The sequence below is a fragment of the Trachypithecus francoisi genome, unplaced genomic scaffold (assembly GCF_009764315.1).
Source record: "Trachypithecus francoisi isolate TF-2019V2 unplaced genomic scaffold, Tfra_2.0 Lachesis_group3, whole genome shotgun sequence".
NCBI lineage: Eukaryota > Metazoa > Chordata > Mammalia > Primates > Cercopithecidae > Trachypithecus > Trachypithecus francoisi.
Window position 1 is genome coordinate 18,328,064 of NW_022681468.1, and position 19,234 is coordinate 18,347,297.

Consider the following 19,234-nt stretch of genomic DNA (forward strand, 5'->3'; position numbering starts at 1 on the left):
AGACTATTCAATTTTAAACCCGTTAGCACAATTTAGTGCATGTTTAATCTATTCATTCATTTTAAAAGATGCAAAGAGGGTAACTATGATATTTGTATGTTTAATAAAATGACATGTAGGAAAAGACTCTCTGGGGGTACTTTTATATGTACCTTTGGTGATCTGAAAATGTCTTGAAAGAATTTCTGAAGCAAGACAGTGTGGAAATGGCTCGTCTGTTTTATAAGTTAAAAAAGGTGCGATGGCTGGGCATGGTGGCTCAGGCCTGTAATGGTGGCTCAGGCCTGTAATCCCAGCACTTTGGAAGGCCGAAATGGGAGGATTGCTAGAGCCTGGGAGTTCAAGACCAGCTTGGACGACATAATGAGACCCTGTTTCCACAAAAAATAAAAGTAAAAATAAATTAGCTGGGTGTGGTGGCAGCCCTGTGGTCCAGTTACTCAAGAGGCTGAGGTGAGAGGGTCTCTTGAGCCTGGGAGTTTGAGGCTGCAGTGAGCTGTGATTGCACCACTGCACTCCGGCTTGGGCAACACAGCAAGACCCTGTTTTGGGGGCCGGGGGTTGGGGGTAAGGTATCACTAGGAAAATGCTGGGAAATAAGGATGAAAACTGTACATTTGAGACCAGATTGTGCAGAAACTCAAATAATAGGCACCTGTTAATATTAGATCTACAGCAGGAAGCTGTCGTCTGTTTTAAGCAGAGTAGTGTGTACAAAGATATGAGTTCAGAGTATGAAGCAACCTCTAAAGTGGGCCATAAAATCTTATACTATTTTACCATAAATAATGCACCCGGATCTAGCCTCACATCTAGAATAGCTTGCTCAGTACTGATCTCTGCATTTTAAAGGAGACTTGGATAGTTTATAATGGGCTGGAAGAAAGCACAGAAGGAAGGAAGGTTGGGAGGCCACTTCATATAAAGAAAAATTAGTTGACCAGGTGCAGTGGTTTATACCTGTAATCCCAGCACTTTGGGATGTTAAGTTTGGAGGATCAGTTGAGGCCAGAAGTTAAAGATCAGCCTGGCCAACCTGATGAGACACCATCTCTACAAAAAAAACTTTAAAAAATTACCTGGGTGTGGTGGTGTGCACCTGTGGTCCCAGCTACATGGGACGCTGCGGCAGGGAGGATCTCTTGAGCATGGGAGGTCAAAGCTTAACAAAGCCATGATCACACCACTGCACTCTAGCCTGGGTGGCAGAGCAAGACCCTGTCTCAAAAAAGTAATTATTATTATTCTGGGAATCTTGTTTCAAAACAAGAAAACTAAATGGAGATATCATTGTTATCTTGGATATGAATGACTTTTTATGTAGAAGTGACCTCCCTGTCACAAGCAGTATTTATACAGAGTTTGGATGACCAGTTGTCATCAATGCTATACAATGATTGTTCTAGACATGTAAAGAAGGTTCCTGGTCTCAGTGGGAGAATGGATGAAATGACTTTTGTAATTCCTTCCAATTTTGTTTTGATCGTTATGCTATTAAGAGAGAAAAAAAAACTTATTAAAGATTACTTCTTTTACTAGCAAAATTCTAAATTCAGTATAGTCCCGAGTGACTAATTCTGCCTGCTTGGATTCACTGACTGGGGAACCCTCTTAGGTCAGAACAGGTGGAACTTAGGCTCTTTAGACAATTTCCTTTGAAGTATCTCCAGTGCTACCAGCTTTTTAAATTAACATTTTAGTGCCAGTGCCCATTCTTAAAAATAAGCTTAAATGTTTTGTTTAAAATTCAGATTACATTGCAGAAAAATAAGAATGGCAAGCTTTAAAGTTCACAACATAAAATATATTGAATTCTCATTTATTTGTTTTTTTCTTTTTTCACCTTTCTTGTGATTCCCTGTTATTATTGAAGTTTTTTTTTTTTTTTTTTTTTTTTTTTTTTTTTTGGGAGACAGTCTCACTCTGTTGCCTAGGCTGAGTGCAGTGATGTGATCACAGCTCACTGCAGCCTTTACCTTCCAGGTCAAGTGATTCTCCCACATCAGCCTCCCATGTAGCTGGGACTATAGGTGCATGCCACTAGGCCTGGCTAATTGTGTTTTTTATAAAGAATGAGGTCTCACAGTGTTGCCCAGGCTGGTCTCAAACTCCCGGGCTCAAGCAATCCTCTTGCTTTGGCCTCTCAAAGTGCTAGGATTACAGGTGTGAGCCACTGTGCCCAGTCTTATGCCTTTTCTTTTCTCTTTTTTTCTGTTTATTTATTTATTTATTTATTTTTTTAGGCGGAGTCGCACTCTGTTGCCCAGGCTGCAGTGCAGTGGCGCGGTCTTAGCTTGCTGCAACCTCTGTTTCCTGGGTTCAAGCAATACTCCTGCCTCAGCCTCCTGAGTAGATGGGATTACAGGCGCCTGCCACCGTGCCTGGCTAATGTTTTTTGTATTTTTAGTAGAGGTGGGATTTCACCATGTTGGCCAGGCTGGTCTCGAACTCTTGACCTCGTGATCCTCCTGCCTCAGCCTCCCAAAGTGCTGGGATTATAAACTGAAAACAACAGGCCTTTAATATTATGCAATATAGTTGTCTGCATTAAACTTGTTAAAATATTTTATTACAGGAGGTATTTCACTAGTGTTTTCAATTCAAATTTATGTTGTAATCTTTTTCCCTCTTTATCTGCTGCTGAAAAGAGGTTCCAGGTAATCCTCTCTTTGCTGTGTTTACAAAGCCTAACTTTGTATTTTTGTCATCTCTCATATTAGCATTAATGGGATACTATGTTACTTGGTATTCTTTACCTCTCCACAATTTTGCACATTTTTTTGCTTTGGAATTGGTACCACTGAAATGAATAGCATCTTAATTATTAGACTTACTCTGTATAAGTAACTGTACTACTAAAACTTATCCATTCAACTTGTATAATTTTATAAGTTATATAACTTTATTTTATGCAATGATATACTTTATATAAGTGATCTTTATAAAAATTAAAATATGCTTAACTGATCTTTATAAAAATTAAAATATGGTTAATTGTTACATAGTTTCTAGATAAAAATTACCTGTTTATTGTTTGGGTTACATTTAAAGCTGTCAGATAGTAACATAGAATAATGTTCACCAACAAAGTTGACTTGGGGAAAAAAGCAAGGCTTCTATCATTCTTTGAAATGGTCCTATCAGAAATATTTTTAAATGTTAAATATGGTAAATTCAGTTTTATTTTTACTTGTGGACATCCAAAAATGTGTATGAAGAAGGTTTGAAACCAAAATTTCTATAATAACTTGAAAAAATTGTTTATTCTTGAAAAGGATGTTTACTTTTTATAACACCAGTCATGCTTATATATTTTATATGCTGCCTCATATTGCTATCAACATCCCGTTCATTTCTTATTGGATGTTTAAGATATAACACATTTACTTTTATTGATGTATGACTTGACAACCGTTTTGAAAATGCAAGTATATTTTATGCCTTTAATTTTATGAGACTTGTTCATAAATGTTGGAGTCTTTTACATGGGAAAGTTAATTTGTATCATTTCCTGATTTAAGTGTTACAAATTGAATATTAACTTAAAATTTGGAAAGGGATTGGTGCATGATTGATTTAAATTCAGTGTTCCGGTTATTCAATATGTGAATAATGGTTGAGATAAAAAATAATAAACTAAATTGCATTTTTTAAAAAATTAAAGGTTCTAGAGAAGAACTTCTACATTTAAATAATTCAGACTGTGAACTCAATACACCTGTTGGGACAGGGCACATTATAAATAGATCCTGAACAGAGAAGCGGGGCTAGATTTGAGAGCTACTGTGTAGGCAAAGTTGATAAATTTTAGTAAATAGTGGGAATAACGGAAGAGAAAGAGTTGGAAGCAATAATAATAGTAATTTCCTTTTATAGTGTGTTGTATGGTTTACAGTGCTTTGTGACTATAAAATGTCTTCCTTGAGTAACCATCTGATGGCAATACCATTAACCAGTACTAGGGACTTCAGCAAGTAGAGAAGGTGAAGGGCATGGAGAAACAGATGAGCACAAATTTGAACTCACATGTGATTTGTGTTGCTAACAGTGTGGAACGTTCATAAAAATATTATGAAAATTCACTTTCAAGAAGGATATATTGAATACCTGCCATGTGAAGATACTCTTGTTAGATACTTTAGAACAGTAATCCAGGCTTTGTTGTTAATGCACCCATCAAGAAATATTTGAGTATGTTAAATTAACATTTTCCCATTGTTTATAAACAATCTACTTTTGTGCTATTATGTTATTTACATTATGATACGTACACCAAAGAAATTAAAAGTAAGGCTGTGCACAGTGGCTCACGCCTGTAATCCCAGCACTTTGGGAGGCCAAAGCAGGCGGATCACTTGAGGCCAGGAATTCAAGACCAGCATGGCCAACATGGTGAAACCCCATCTCTAGTAAAAATACAAAAATTAGCTGGGTTGTGGTGGTGCACACCTGTTGTTTCAGTTACTGGGGAGGCTGAGGCACAAAAATTGCTTGAACCCGGGAGGCAGAGTTTGCAGTGAGGTGTTTGCAGTGAGGTGAAATCGTGCCACTGCACTCCAGCCTGAGTGACAAAGTGAAACTTGGTCTTTAAAAAAAAAAAAGAAAAAGAAAGAAAGAAGAGAAGAGGCTGGGTGTGGTGGCTCACTCCTTATCCTGTAATCCCAGAACTTTGGGAGGCCGAGGTGGGCCGATCACCTGAGGTCAGGGGTTCGAGACCAGCCTGACTAACATGGTGAAACCCCATCTCTACTAAAAAAAAAATACAAAAATTAGCTGGATGTGGTGACATACACCTGTAATCCCAGCTACTCGGGAGGCTGAGGCAGGAGAATCACTTGAATCCAGGAAGTAGAGGTTGCCGTGAGCCAAGAATGCGCCACTATACTCCAGCGTGGGCGACAGAGTGAGACTCCATCTCAAAAAATATATATAAAATGAATGAAAGTTGTAATATTTTCTTTCTACCTTCCTGCTTTAGAAGCTCTCAAGATGAAGAGGGCAGTCTAGAGGACCACAGACAGAATGGGTCATCTTTGGGAAGGTGTGACAAGACACCTCTCTGGGAGGGATGGTGTGAGAGGCTCAGCGAAGGCACTGAGTGCTGCATGCCTTTCCACCTTCCCACTTCTCTGTTGCAGGCCTCCGGTGAGCAGAGCCCCACCACAGCCAGAGAAACTCCAGACAAACAATGTAGGCAAGAAAAAGAGGCCTATAGAGGTAAGGAAAATTCACTCTCCAGTGTTACTGAAATGTATCCAGAGTTCCGTTTTATAAAACATCCAAGTCTTATCATTAGTTTTCGTGAAAGTAAGTGTATTAGGTGCTCTTTTTTGTTTGACTTAATTCTTATGTAAGTCTGAGTTTTGGATTGATATTCTCTGGTTATCCTAATTTTTTAAATTAGTCTTCCTTTTGCTTTGCTGTGAATAATACCGTAATTGAACTGAATCTCAGAGAACTCCTAAACCTCAATATATGCGAATGATCTTTTGCTTACAGAAGCACAGACACCTTGGCAATACCTAAAACTTAGTGGCTTGAGTTTGTAAATTAAAGAGTTAAATACTTATACCAAATAGGAGTTTTGACCCTGTGCGATATATTCACTGTACAGGGTTCATGAAGGCTATTTCTCCTTCTGTCTCTGCTCCCAACCAAAGTAGCCTTCCATAATAATTGAGGAAGAAGGAAGACTCTCCAGGCATTTCATAATCCCAGTATCAGCAGCAAACAACCAAACTCTGCTAAATCAAACATAAACAAAGTGTAAAGCTGTGTGATGGTGATTGCTGTATTGCTGTAGCTCCCTCCCCAACCCAGTCCTACAAAGTCAATGAAATGTACATTTTCAGTTGCAGAATTATCTGCCAGACCTTTAGCGTGAATTGTCCAAGACAGTATACTTAGTTTTTGTCCACCGACAATGAAGGTACTGTTTGGATTCTTCAAAGTATGTGACTTGTACATAATTTATCCTGACTTGTGTATGTAGGTCAGATATTTTGATTAACAATGAACATAAAATTGTCTTCTTTTGGACACAAAAAATACAGTCCCTCTACGTCCATGGGGGATAGATTCCCCTTGGGGATGCCAAAATCCACAGGTGCTCAAGTGCCTTATATAAAAAGGCATAGTAATTTGCATATAACCTATGCATATCCTCCTGCATACTTTAAACCATCTGTAGATTACTTATAATACCTAATACAATGTAAATGCTGTATAAATATTTGTTATACTATATTGTGTTTTAAATGTTATTTTTTATTGTTTTTTCCCCAATATTTTCTATCCGGAATTGGTTGAATTCTTGAATATGTAAGGCCAACTGTACCTCAGTGTTTAACATGTGAAATCTTAAGAACTAAAGTTCTTGGTATCAGACTACCTTATGATTCCATTTTCCTTTTTCATAACTTTATATAGAAAAGTATAGAATGTATGTTTAAGCTGCCCAAAACAGGTTATATAAAGAAGTATGACTAGCTTAATTTTGTAATTTTCATATGAAATTTGTAAAATATCAAAAATGTATACTCCATTTTGACTGCAAACACTAGTATTATGTATACAACAAAACAATGGTGAACATTTAGACATGAGGAAGAATATAATGGTTTTATTATTATCATTATAGGACCTTGTGTTGGAGCTCGTTTTTGGTTATCGAGGCAGAGACTGTAGGAATAATGTTCACTATTTAAATGATGGTGATGATATAATTTATCACACTGCATCCATTGGAATTCTGCACAATGTTGCTACAGGTAGGAAACCCTGATTCTCCATCCCTCTATCACTTTTTTTAACTTAGAAATTTTGATCTAGCTGCTTAAAATCTTTGTTAAAGCTATAAATAGTAATTTAAATGTAGGAGAAACCCTCCAGAATAAAAATATTTCATATTTCAGAACTTTCTAGTAATATTTCAAGTAAACAAATTTCGGTTTTAATAGAGTATAATACAGCAGAAAAGGAATTCATAATGCAGAGTGCTCATAAGTCTGTTAGAAGTAAAGGTTTACTGTATGTTAAAACCATGTTTTATACTGAAACCATTGGTGACTTTAATTCTATTTCCCCATAACCTCATGATGAGAATAAATGGTTTGGATGGTTGTTTCTGCTAGTGATTGAATGTAGCATGTTGGGTGAGTGATTGCTGGGGCTGGGAGTGTTCTTACTGAGGCCTTGGAAAGCCAAGGAAGAAAGACTTAAGAAAGCTGTTTATCTGTGGCTCTATGATGATACCTTGTTTGACCCAAGAAGGTGAGAAAATTATTTCTTGATGTTCATTTAACTGATTGGATTATTCAGTTGGATTATTCAAGAGCAAATAACATTCTCTTAGCATCATAGTGACATTAAGTATTTAATTTTGAATTGTTTTATTACAATTTAATGGCAAACTTCATAAAAGTCTGAAAGTTAGAAGTAAAAAAAAGGTTATCTAGTTCATTCTTATTTTCCTCTGATAGCTTCATTCCAAATGGATAAAGAGTAGATTGATGATGTAAATTATAATCCACCACCCCTTGTTGGTATTAACCGTTAATATGATCTTTCTATTTTGGTTTCATAAAGAACAGGATTCACCAGGATCACACAGAAATCAGTGGCAATTTTCTATTTAATAATTTGGGCCATTTAAAACATACTGGTTAAAGAGAAAAATCCTTCTTAATCGAGGTATCACATATCTGTCCTTCAGAGAGAATGAGGAAGAGTAAGATAAGACAAACAAGAAAGGACTGTATATGTAAACTCTCATGTTTAGACTTATAATTTTATTTTTACTTTTCTGATTTGTAATTAATCACCTTTCTAGTGGTGGGGTGTCTAGAGAGAGGGCAGATGGAGACTAGGCCACCTGCTTTAGTTTTTACTATATTTGGTTTCTCACCAGTTTGAGGATACATTGTTCATAGTCTAGGAAGTGGATTTGCCATAAATGATTCATTATTTTGAGGTGTGTTCCTTCAATTCCTAGTTTGTTGAAGGTTTTTAACATGAAAGGGATGCTGGATTTTATGGAACGCATTTTCCGTATCTGTTGAGATAATCATATGGTTTTTGTTTTTAATTCTGTTTATATGGTAAATCACATTAATTAATTTGCATATGTTGAACCAACCTTGCATGCTAGGAATGATGAAGCCTGCTTGATCATGGTGAATTAATTTTTTGATGTCCTGCTGGATTTTGTTTGCTAGTATTTTGTTGAGACTTTTCGCATCTATGTTCATCATAGAGATGATGGTCTGTAGTTTTCTACAAGCATATTGGCCTGTAGTTTTCTTTTTTCATTGTGTCTTTGGCAGGTTTTGGTATGAGGGTGATACTGGCTTCACAGAATGAGTTAGAGAGGAATGCCTACTCTATTTTTTGGAATAGTTTTTTTTTTTTTTTTTTTTATTATACTTTAAGTTCTAGGGTACATGTGCATGACGTTTATATCATGTATAACTCCCCAATGCAATCCCTCCCTCCTCCCCCCTCCCCATGATAGGCCCCAGTGTGTGATGTTCCCCTTCCCGAGTCCAAGTGATCTCATTGTTCAGTTCCCACCTATGAGTGAGAACATGCGGTGTTTGGTTTTCTCTTCTTGTGATAGTTTGCTAAGAATGATGGTTTCCAGCTGCATCCATGTCCCTACAAAGGACGCAAACTCATCCTTTTTGATGGCTGCATAGTATTCCATGGTGTATATGTGCCACATTTTCTTAATCCAGTCTGTCACAGATGGACATTGGGTTGATTCCAAGTCTTTGCTATTGTGAATAGTGCCGCAATAAACAAACGTGTGCATGTGTCTTTGTAGTAGAGTAATTTATATCCTTTGGGTATATACCCAGTAGTGGGATGGCTGGGTCATATGGTACATCTAGTTCTAGATCCTTGAGGAATCGCCATACTGTTTTCCATAATGGTTGAACTAGTTTACAATCCCACCAACAGTGTAAAAGTGTTCCTATTTCTCCACATCCTCTCCAACACCTGTTGTTTCCTGACTTCTTAATGATTGCCATTCTAACTGGTGTGAGATGGTATCTCATTGTGGTTTTGATTTGCATTTCTCTGATGGCGAGTGATGATGAGCATTTTTTCATGTGTCTGTTGGCTGTATGGATGTCTTCTTTTGAGAAATGTCTGTTCATATCCTTTGCCCACTTTTGATGGGGTTGTTTGTTTTTTTCTTGTATATTGTTTGAGTTCTTGGTAGATTCTGGATATTAGCCCTTTGTCAGATGAGTAGGTTGCAAAAATTTTTTCCCATTCTGTAGGTTGCCTGTTCACTCTGATGGTGGTTTCTTTGGCTGTGCAAAAGCTCTTTAGTTTAATTAGATCCCATGTGTCAATTTTTGCTTTTGCTGCCGTTGCTTTTGGTGTTTTAGACATGAAGTCCTTGCCCATGCCTATGTCCTGAATGGTACTACCTAGATTTTCTTCTAGGGTTTTTATGGTATTAGGTCTAACATTTAAGTCTCTAATCCATCTTGAATTAATTTTCGTATAAGGGGTAAGGAAAGGATCCAGTTTCAGCTTTCTACTTATGGCTAGCCAATTTTCCCAGCACCATTTATTAAATAGGGAATCCTTCCCCCATTTCTTGTTTCTCTCAGGTTTGTCAAAGATCAGATGGCTGTAGATGTGTGGTATTATTTCTGAGGGCTCTGTTCTGTTCCATTGGTCTATATCTCTGTTGTGGTACCAGTACCATGCTGTTTTGGTTACTGTAGCCTTGTAGTATAGTTTGAAGTCAGGTAGCGTGACGCCTCCAGCTTTGTCCTTTTGACTTAGGATTGTCTTGGCAATGCGGGCTCTTTTTTGGTTCCATATGAACTTTAAAGCCGTTTTTTCCAATTCTGTGAAGAATGTCATTGGTAGCTTGATGGGGATGGCATTGAATCTATAAATCACCTTGGGCAGTATGGCCATTTTCACGATATTGATTCTTCCTATCCATGAGCATGGTATGTTCTTCCATTTGTTTGTGTCCTCTTTGATTTCACTGAGCAGTGGTTTGTAGTTCTCCTTGAAGAGGTCCTTTACATCCCTTGTAAGCTGGATTCCTAGGTATTTTATTCTCTTTGAAGCATTGTGAATGGAAGTTCATTCCTGATTTGGCTCTCTGCTTGTCTGTTACTGGTGTATAAGAATGCTTGTGATTTTTGCACATTAATTTTGTATCCTGAGACTTTGCTGAAGTTGCTTATCAGCTTAAGCAGATTTTGGGCTGAGACAATGGGGTTTTCTAAATATACAATCATGTCATCTGGAATAGTTTCAGTAGGATTGGCAGCAGCTTTTCTTTGTACGCCTGGGAAAATTCAGCTCTGAATCCATCTGGTCCAAGGCTTTTTTTTTTTTGAGATGGAGTCTTGCTGTGTCACCCAGGCTGGAGTGCAGTGGCACAATCTCGGCTCACTGCAAGCTCTGCCTCCCAGGTTCACGCCATTCTCCTGCCTCAGCCTCCCGAGTAGCTGGGACTACAGGCGCCCGCCACTACGCCCAGCTAATTTTTTGTATTTTTAGTTTTTAGTAGAGATGGGGTTTCACCGTGTTAGCCAGGATGGTCTCGATCTCCTGACCTCGTGATCCACCTGTCTCGGCTTCCCAAAGTGCTGGGATTGCAGGCGTGAGCCACTGCACCCGGCCTGGTCCAGGGCTTTTTGATAGGTTGACAGGTTTTTTATTACTGATTCAATTTTGGAACTCATTATTGGTCTGTGTAGGTTTTCAATTTCTTCCTGATTCAATCTTGGGAGGTTGTGTATTGCTAGGAATTTATCTATCTCCTCTAGATATTTCTTCTTCTTTTTTTTTTCAGAAGCCCACAACTAATATCATAGCCTCTAGATCTTCTAGATTGTGTATTTATAGGTGTTCATAATCATCTCTGAGGGCCTTTTGTATTTTTGTGGGATTGATTGTAATGTGATCTTTGTCATCTTTTATTGTGTTTATTGGGATCTTCTTTGTTTTGTTAATCTAACTAGTGGTCTATTGATCTTGTTTATATTTTCAAAAAACTGATTTTTTTATTTTTTTGATTCTTTGTATGGATGTTTGGGTCTCAGTATTGTTCATTTCTGCTCTGATTTCGTTATTTATTTTCTTCTGCTAGCTTTGGGGTTGCTTTGTTCTTATATTTCTGTTTCCTCCAGGTGCGATGTTAGATTGTTAATTTGAGATCTTTCTAACGTTTTGAGATAGACATTTAGCACTGTAAGCTTTCCTCTTAACACTTAACGTGCTTTTGCTGCATACCAAAGATTTTGGCATGTTGTGTCTCTGTTTTAATTTACGTGAAGATTTTTAAAAACATTTTACCTTAATTTCATTGTTTACCCAAAAGTCATTCAGGAGCAAGTTGTTTAATTTTTATGTAATTGTGGTTTTGGGCGATCTTCTTGGTGTTGATTTCTATTTTCCACTGTGGTTAAGAGAGTATGGCAGATATTATTTCAGTTTTCTTAAATGTATTGAGACTTGCTTTATGGCTGAAGATGTGGTCATCTTGGAGTATGTTTTATGTGCAGATGAGAAGAATGTATATTCTATGGTTGATGGGCAGAGTGTTCTGTCTTTTATGTCCAGTTGGTCAAGTATTTAATTCAAGTCCAGAATTTCTTTGTTAGTTTTCTACCTTGATGATCTGTCTAACACTATCAGTGGGTTGTTGAAGTGCCCCACTTTGATTTTTGTTTTGCTTTTTTGTGGGCCTAGTATTATTTATGGTTCTCTATCCTCTGGATCCAACCTACTGCTCTGAACTCATTTTCTACCTCTTCATTTTATTTGCACACGTCTATCTTTATTCCCTTCTGCACGGACTACTGTCATAGTCTTACAAGGTCTCTTCACTGTCACTACTACCAGATGAATCACATTATACTCATTTGTTTTTTTGTTTTTTGTTTTTTTTGAGACGGAGTATCGCTCTGTCGCCCAGGCTGGAGTGCAGTGGCCGGATCTCAGCTCACTGCAAGCTCCGCCTCCCGGGTTTCCGCCATTCTCCTGCCTCAGCCTCCCGAGTAGCTGGGACTACAGGCGCCCGCCAACCACGCCCGGCTAGTTTTTTGTGTTTTTTAGTAGAGACGGGGTTTCACCGTGTTAACCAGGATGGTCTCGATCTCCTGACCTCGTGATCCGCCCGTCTCGGCCTCCCAAAGTGCTGGGATTACAGGCTTGAGCCACCGCTTCCGGCCACATTATACTCATTTGATCAAAAAACTTCAGTTCCTGCTCGGCACGGTGGCTCATGCCCGTAATCCCAGCATTTTGGGAGGCTGAGATGGGCAGATCACTTGAGGCCAGGAGTTTGATACCAGCCTGGCCAACACAGCAAAACCCCATATCTACTAAAAATACAAAAAAAATATAGCTGGGCATGATGGCACACACCTATAATCCCAGCTACGTGGGAGGCTGAGGCATGAGAATTGCTTGAACCAGGAAAGTGGAGGTTGCAGAGAGCCAAGATCACGCCATTGCACTCCACCCTGGGCAACAGAGTAAGACTGTCTCAAAAAAGAAAAAAAAATAAAAATAAAGATTTCAGTTCCTCCCCCACTGACTTCAGAACAAATATAAAATATGACTCAATATGGTCCAAATTATTCAATGGAAAATTACTACTGGTTTCTATGTGACTCTGGCAAATCCTTTTCTTTAAGGTTCATGGGCTGACACTCAAAATCCTCCCTAACTCTAGTCCCAAACTGCCTTTCCAACCATGTTACTCATCTTTCTTCTTCATGACCCTACACTTCAGCCAAATGAGCCTGTTATATGGATACATAACACTTTCCTGCTTTTAGGCCTCTGCTTAAAGTGTTCCTCTGCCTACAAGGCCCTTCCCTGCTGACTTTTACATTTGTAAAATCTGTCTGGGTCAGTCCAGGATTACCATATTCCCACGATGAGATTAATCTTTTCTGCTCTGAATTCCCATAGCATTTTGATCCCAACTCTCTTGTGGTACTTGGAATCTTCAGCCTTGTAGTGTGTTTATCCCTTTTATGGCTTCTGAATCATTTTTCTATCCTTATGATGCTGTATATATAGTAAGTGCTCAAAATTTATGTTTTGAATAAGCAAATAAGTTAAAGAGTAGTTCATTGTTCTGGGTAAGGGCTTTTGACTGTTATATCTTAAAATTTTCAAACAATTCTCAAATTCTTTTTTGTAGGTTCTCAGAGTTTTTATCAGGAACATAATGATGATATTCTGTGCCTCACAGTAAACCAGCACCCCAAATTTATCAACATAGTGGCAACTGGCCAAGTAGGTATGTTTCTATATTTTAAAAGAAACAATTTAAAGCATTTGCTTTGTTCAAATAAATTCAAGGAAAATCAAAATATAATTTTATTTATTATTTATTGATTGTTCAAAATCTATGTATACTCTATATTATACCATATTATTAGCTTGCAGGTACCTTTCTCTCACTCACTCTGGTTATCTGAGTTGGTCTTGACAATCCAGAATTTAAAGTAAACTATTGTATGGTAGTTGAAATAGTTGAATTTAGTCCTTTAGCAGGAATTTCTGGTCAGCAAAAAGGTTTAATTCAATAGTATATAAAGCAGAAAAGAGGAGTTAGAAGAGGAAGTAGTAAACAAGGGAAGCTAAGAAATAACTAGACTGGGCAGGGTAGAACCCTGCTTCAGCAGGGGTTTAGGCTAGAAAGAAGAGAGAACCCAAGTCTATTTTTTGTTGGTAAATCCCTTCTGTCTTTTTCTTTTCTTTGTCATTGACCTAATTCACCAACTGTTTTGAGCTGTTTTGAAATATATCTGTGTTCTTTTACCTCTGTGAAAAACTTAAAGGCCATAACTCCACAGTCAAACTGATGAGAGGATGGCAGGTCTATTTAGGACATATCTGCCAACCTGTGATTACTAAATATGAATATGGCAGAAATCTCATAAACTTCAGTAAGTTTGTAAAATTTATTGAAATCAGTGTGTTTGTTGGAATTTATTGGACCTTGATGGCTAAACTAGCTTTCCAGGTCCCTTTTCTTTTTGACTAAGATAATTTATACTTTTAATATCTTCATTTTTCGTGCAAGTTCTAAGTTGATAGGAATTTGTTGTCTGGGTTGCCTGGTTCTGAAGCTACGCCACATAGACCTTTGTGTTTTTCCTTTCTGTACAGTTTTCTACTTTTAAAAGTAAATGGAACATTACCCATTATACAGAAAATATTCTAATCTTTGCATATAAATACATAGGTCTAGTTTCTGTTTGTGCTAAGTTTTTGGAAAGTGAATTCTTATTTTCACTGTGCACGAGGAACAAGGCCCATCTCCTTGAGGAACGAAGAGACTATGTTACCTAAGTATCTAGCTCAATGCCTCTTAGTACAGAGTTATGGTTTAGTTAATGTTTATTGAATAAATTCAGTTACTCAGCAAATTTACTGAACACCTGCTATGTGCCAGGTATTATTTTAGGTGCTGGGGATACGGGCAACTTACAAAAAGGCAAAATCCCTGTATTAATGGAATTCATATTCTGCAAATAGAATTCTAGAAAGTATGGTTCTTTCATTTCCCACCTTGACTTCTCCTTTTCTTTCCTTTGCTCTCCCCCTGTTAGGCAACTTATTTATCATTTAGTGCTATGGTTTTCTCTCTCAGTTAAGAAATGTCATAGTCACAAATTAATCTTTTAGGAATTTGGCCCTTTTTTCCCCTTTATTTTGAAAGACAACACTATAGGAAATACGAAGTGACTAATTATATCCCTCCTGTTTCTTTCCAAGTCAAACTCTGGGGAGTACAGAAGTAAATTTTAGATTATATATGTAGCTCCATTCCTTACACCATTTGTACCCTTCCAGAAAATAGATAACAAAAATTACTGGTGACTAATTAAGATAGACTCAAGGGAAGACTAAAGAATGGGAAGGATTTTATTTTTCTCTTCACACATTAAGAGAATTGTTTTGTTACTTTGCTGTCAGACTTGTTTAATGCCCACAAAGCACAAAACAGCATTTACAATGTTTATTGTTCCTTCTGTTAAAAATCATATAGATCATAGAGGAATTGAAATGTTTGATTTTGTACTATTTTAGCCAGTTACATTCAAACTTTTTTCTTGGCTAGAATCTTGGAATTTTAGGGCCAAGTATATCATTTTATCCTCTCTGTTACAGTGTGCTTGAATCCCGCTGCCACTTAATACCTAATGAAGTAAACGTTTCCCTGGGAAGCTGTTATAAAATGGTTCTTCATATAGAACAGAAATCTGTCTGTGATTGCTACTCTTTGGCCCTCATTCTTGGGGTATCTAGAACATCCAATCACATTCATATGACATTATCTTCCAGTTTTGGAGACGGCTAGCATATTTTCCCTGAGTCTTATCTAGTTCTTCTCTTTTATTTGTTTGTTTGTTTGTGACAGTCTCATTCTTTTGCCCAGGCTGGAGTACAGTGGTGGGATCTCGGCTCACTGCAGCCTCTGCCTCCTGGGTTCACGCATTCTCCTGCCTCAGCCTCCTGAGTAACTGGGACTACAGGTGCCCGCCACCATGCCCAGCTAATTTTTGTATTTTTAGTAGAGATGGGGTTTCACCATGTTGGCCAGGATGATCTTGATCTCTTGACCTTGTTATCCACCTGCCTTGGCTTCCCAAAGTGCTGGCATTACAGGCATGAGCCACTGTGCCTAGCCGAGTTCTTCTCTTTTAGAATGTCTCCTTTGGGCACCCTGCAACTATAGTCCACGGAACAAGGTGTACATGAGAGCAAGGGGATTGCTTTCCGTGGGGGAGCCTACTTCTCCACTGGACCATGCTTTGGGTATATGAAATTCCAGAATTCTCTACCAGATGGTCCAGAACCTGCTAATGGCCCTGCATGAGCCTTTTCTTTGCATCTGTCCTCCCAGTGACAGACTGTACAACCAATGTGTGTACTCTTGAGGGGTGGCCAAGCTGTTCATTGTGTAGGGGTGGATGGAGTTTTAATGTAGTAGCTGGGATAACCACATATCTTAAGAAATTTGAGCTGCCATGACAGATATCACAGAGTTTGTAGCTTAAACAACAGAAATATTATTTTTCATAGCTCTGGAGGTTGGAAGTCCAAAATCAGGGTGCCAGCATGGTCAGGTTGTGGTGAGGGCCTTCTCTGTGGTTTGCAAATGGCTGTCTCTTCTTATAAGAACACTAATCTCACTGTGAGGGCTCCATCCTCATAACGTTCCCACCTCCTAATACCATCACACTGGGGATTAGGGTTTCAGTATACGAATTTTGGGGGAAGACAGACATCCAGTTCATAGCACCACACATGAGCTTCCATGGCTGTTTGTGGTGTGGGATGGAAGAGAATGGGTTAGGTTGTCTCATGCTGCCCAAACTCCAAGGAGTTCTAAATTGGTATCTGCCTTCCAGATCATTATAGGAGTGTACTCATCAAGGTAAGAGGCTAGAATATATTTTATTTGACAAGTTTTATCTTGATGGATAGCTGTACAATATTTAGGTCGATGACATTTAAGTCTTCATTTGTACTTCTGTCCCAGACCCTGTTAACCTGGTCTCTCCAAACCAAACACTCCCAGTCTTTCAACCAGGCTTCAGGTGGCAGAGTTCCAAACCCTCTCACCATTTGGTTGTTAATAGAACATATTAACTAAAAATGGTATTTCCTGTGTGGTCTGCTCAGCAGAGTTAAGTACTTTATTGTTTGTCCTCATGTTCCAGGTCAAGGCACTATGGACCTATGTTATCAATATGTTTTTTAAATCATTATTTCATGTGGATATAAAGCTTTACCAAAGCAAAAAACAATCACCCATCTTCAGTGGATTCCTATATTTTTACTTTCTTTCTTGCTCTAAAGTATGCTACTTTGAAAAGTTTGGTTGTTAGGTATTTCTGCCACAAATATAATGAGCATGGGCTTTCACATTTTCTTTCTTGGCAAACTTGTACTCATATGGAAAACCTTTAGTTGAGAGAAAGAACTTTTTTGCTTTCTTGAGTTATATAGTAACCTTTGCCATCATATCTCTCAGCTCAGAGGGTTTAGATCTAATCCTTCCCTGGAGACAGAGATGCATTTAAAGATGCATTAAAAGATGCATATGGAAAATCTTTAGTTGAAAGAAAGAACTTTTTTCCTTTCTTGAGTTATATAGTAACCTTTGCTGTAATTAAAACTCCAGAGTATTATTAGCAGTACATTTTTATAAACCAAAATGAGGGTACTATCATCTTAAATCATATCAGTATCATTTTAAAAGTTGTTATAATTAAAAGTTTATGTAACTCATTAAATGCAAAGAAAACAAAAAATTTTTATCCAAAGGAAGATTGAAAGATCATACATAGAATGTTAATAAGTTTGTATAATTGAAATGAGTACCTTCTCTCACAGTTTACTCAATCGAATATAATAAAACCAATTTTGTATCTAATAGTTTATAATTAATATGATATTTGGGTTTTTACAGATTTTACAGATTTATGTTATTTATAGATAATTATTTTCCATTATAGGTGATTCAGCAGACATGTCAGGTAAGGAAATCTAAACATTTTCTGCTATATTTATATTGTTTGGTGATGATAGTGCATATTAAGCTTAAGTTCAAGTATATTAGTCCATTCTTGCATTGCCATAAAGAACTACCTGAAACTGGGTAATTTACAAAGAAAATATGTTTAATTGGCTCACAGCTCCACAGGCTGTACAGGAAACATGGCTGGGGAAGCCTCAGGAAATTTACAATCATGGTGGAAGGCAAAGGGGAAGCAGGTAGGTCCTACATGGCTGAAGCAGGAGGAAGAGAAAGGGGAAGTACTACACATTTAAACAAGCAGATCTCATGAGAACTCACAATCACAGAACAGCAAGGGGGAAATCCACCCCCATGATCCAATCACCTCCCACCAGTCCCCTCCTCCAACACTGGGGGTTACTATTCAACGTGCGATTTGAGCAAGGACATAAATTCAAACCATATCAAGTATCTTGTTACTCTATAAAGAACTTGCAGATTATTTTTTTCATTAAGAATATTTTATTTTAATGTCATGATTCTGAACTCAGCCTGTGGTAATAGTAATGGTTTTTTTAACAAGCATAGTAGCGCACACCTGTAATCCCAGCACTTTGGGAGGCCAAGGTCTGAGGATCCCTTGAGCGCAGGAATTCAAGACCAGCCTGGGCAACATAGTGAGACCCTGTCTCTACAAAAAATTTTTAAGAAATTAAAAAAATAATAATAATGGTTAAAAAGAGCTAATATATTTTAACCTATTTTATGTGCTCAGCACTGTTTTAAGCACTTTAAATAAAAGTTTTATTTGACATGACCATACTTATCAAGTTACATATGTTCTGTGGCAGCTTTTGTGCTACAATGGCAGAGGTGTATAGTAGCTACAGAGACTATAGATGACACTCATCTGTTTGCACTGCTTTTTGGTACCCTGCAGGTTCCAGTAACACAATTATAATTCACAGATTTTGAGCACTATCTGTTATCTCTTGTTATTTTATTTTGGTTTTTAACCAGTAAATCTCCATCATGTCAAAACAAGGGTAAAAACAAAAATAGTTTTTGAATATCACACTTTTAAGGCACAGTGAAGCATGGATTGAATTGCAGTCAAATGAGATGACAGGCTGAGTATGGTGACTTACACCTGTAATCCCAGCACTTTGGGAGGCTGAGAGAGGATGACCACTTGAGGCCAGCAGTTCAAGTCCAGCCTGGGCTGTTGCCGAGACAGCAAGATGCTGTCTCTACAAAAAACAAACAAAAAAAGAAAAATTAAAAAACCTTGATGATTTGAGTTGAGATGGCAATAAATGTGATAAAAACAATAAATGAGATGATGGCAATAAAACAAAGTATTTGTTTTCTCAGAGGTGGTAACATTCAGCTATGCCAGGAGTGGATAGCTGAAGTGTGATCTGGGGACTGCAGGCTTAGACCAGTTTCAGGGGTCCCAAGACTTCCCACACATTCAGCAGTTCACTAGGAGAAATCACAGGACTCAGAGGTGCTTAAGCCTTTAGTTTATTACAGTGAACAGAAAAGGGAAAAGACACATGAGGTAGAATCTGGAGCATCTAGTTACAGGGTTTCTATGTCTCTCCACCACCCTTGTGCCAGGGTGCCACAGAACCTGCTTCTTCCTCCAGCAGTCAAATCCAGCACCACACATGAGGTGTTTCTGCCTAGGCAAGCCTA

General features: G+C 37.9%; 1 protein-coding gene across 6 annotated transcripts in view; it reads left to right on the plus strand.

Moving 5' to 3' along the window:
- Nucleotides 1-19,234, plus strand: part of EML5 (EMAP like 5) — a 205,441-nt gene that overhangs the window by 166,359 nt on the left and 19,848 nt on the right. For 4 of the 6 annotated variants that reach the window (XR_004432358.1, XM_033191654.1, XM_033191655.1 and 1 more), the window contains exons 29-33: nucleotides 2,649-2,657; nucleotides 5,139-5,217; nucleotides 6,641-6,770; nucleotides 13,199-13,297; nucleotides 17,532-17,552. Coding sequence is in view for 5 of the 6 variants with exons in the window: in XM_033191654.1 (XP_033047545.1) it covers nucleotides 2,649-2,657; nucleotides 5,139-5,217; nucleotides 6,641-6,770; nucleotides 13,199-13,297; nucleotides 17,532-17,552 (338 nt within the window). In the remaining variant the exon portion in view is untranslated. The remainder of the gene's footprint in view (nucleotides 1-2,648; nucleotides 2,658-5,138; nucleotides 5,218-6,640; nucleotides 6,771-13,198; nucleotides 13,298-17,531; nucleotides 17,553-19,234) is intronic. The other 2 variants (XM_033191656.1, XM_033191658.1) reach the window with 1 other exon arrangement.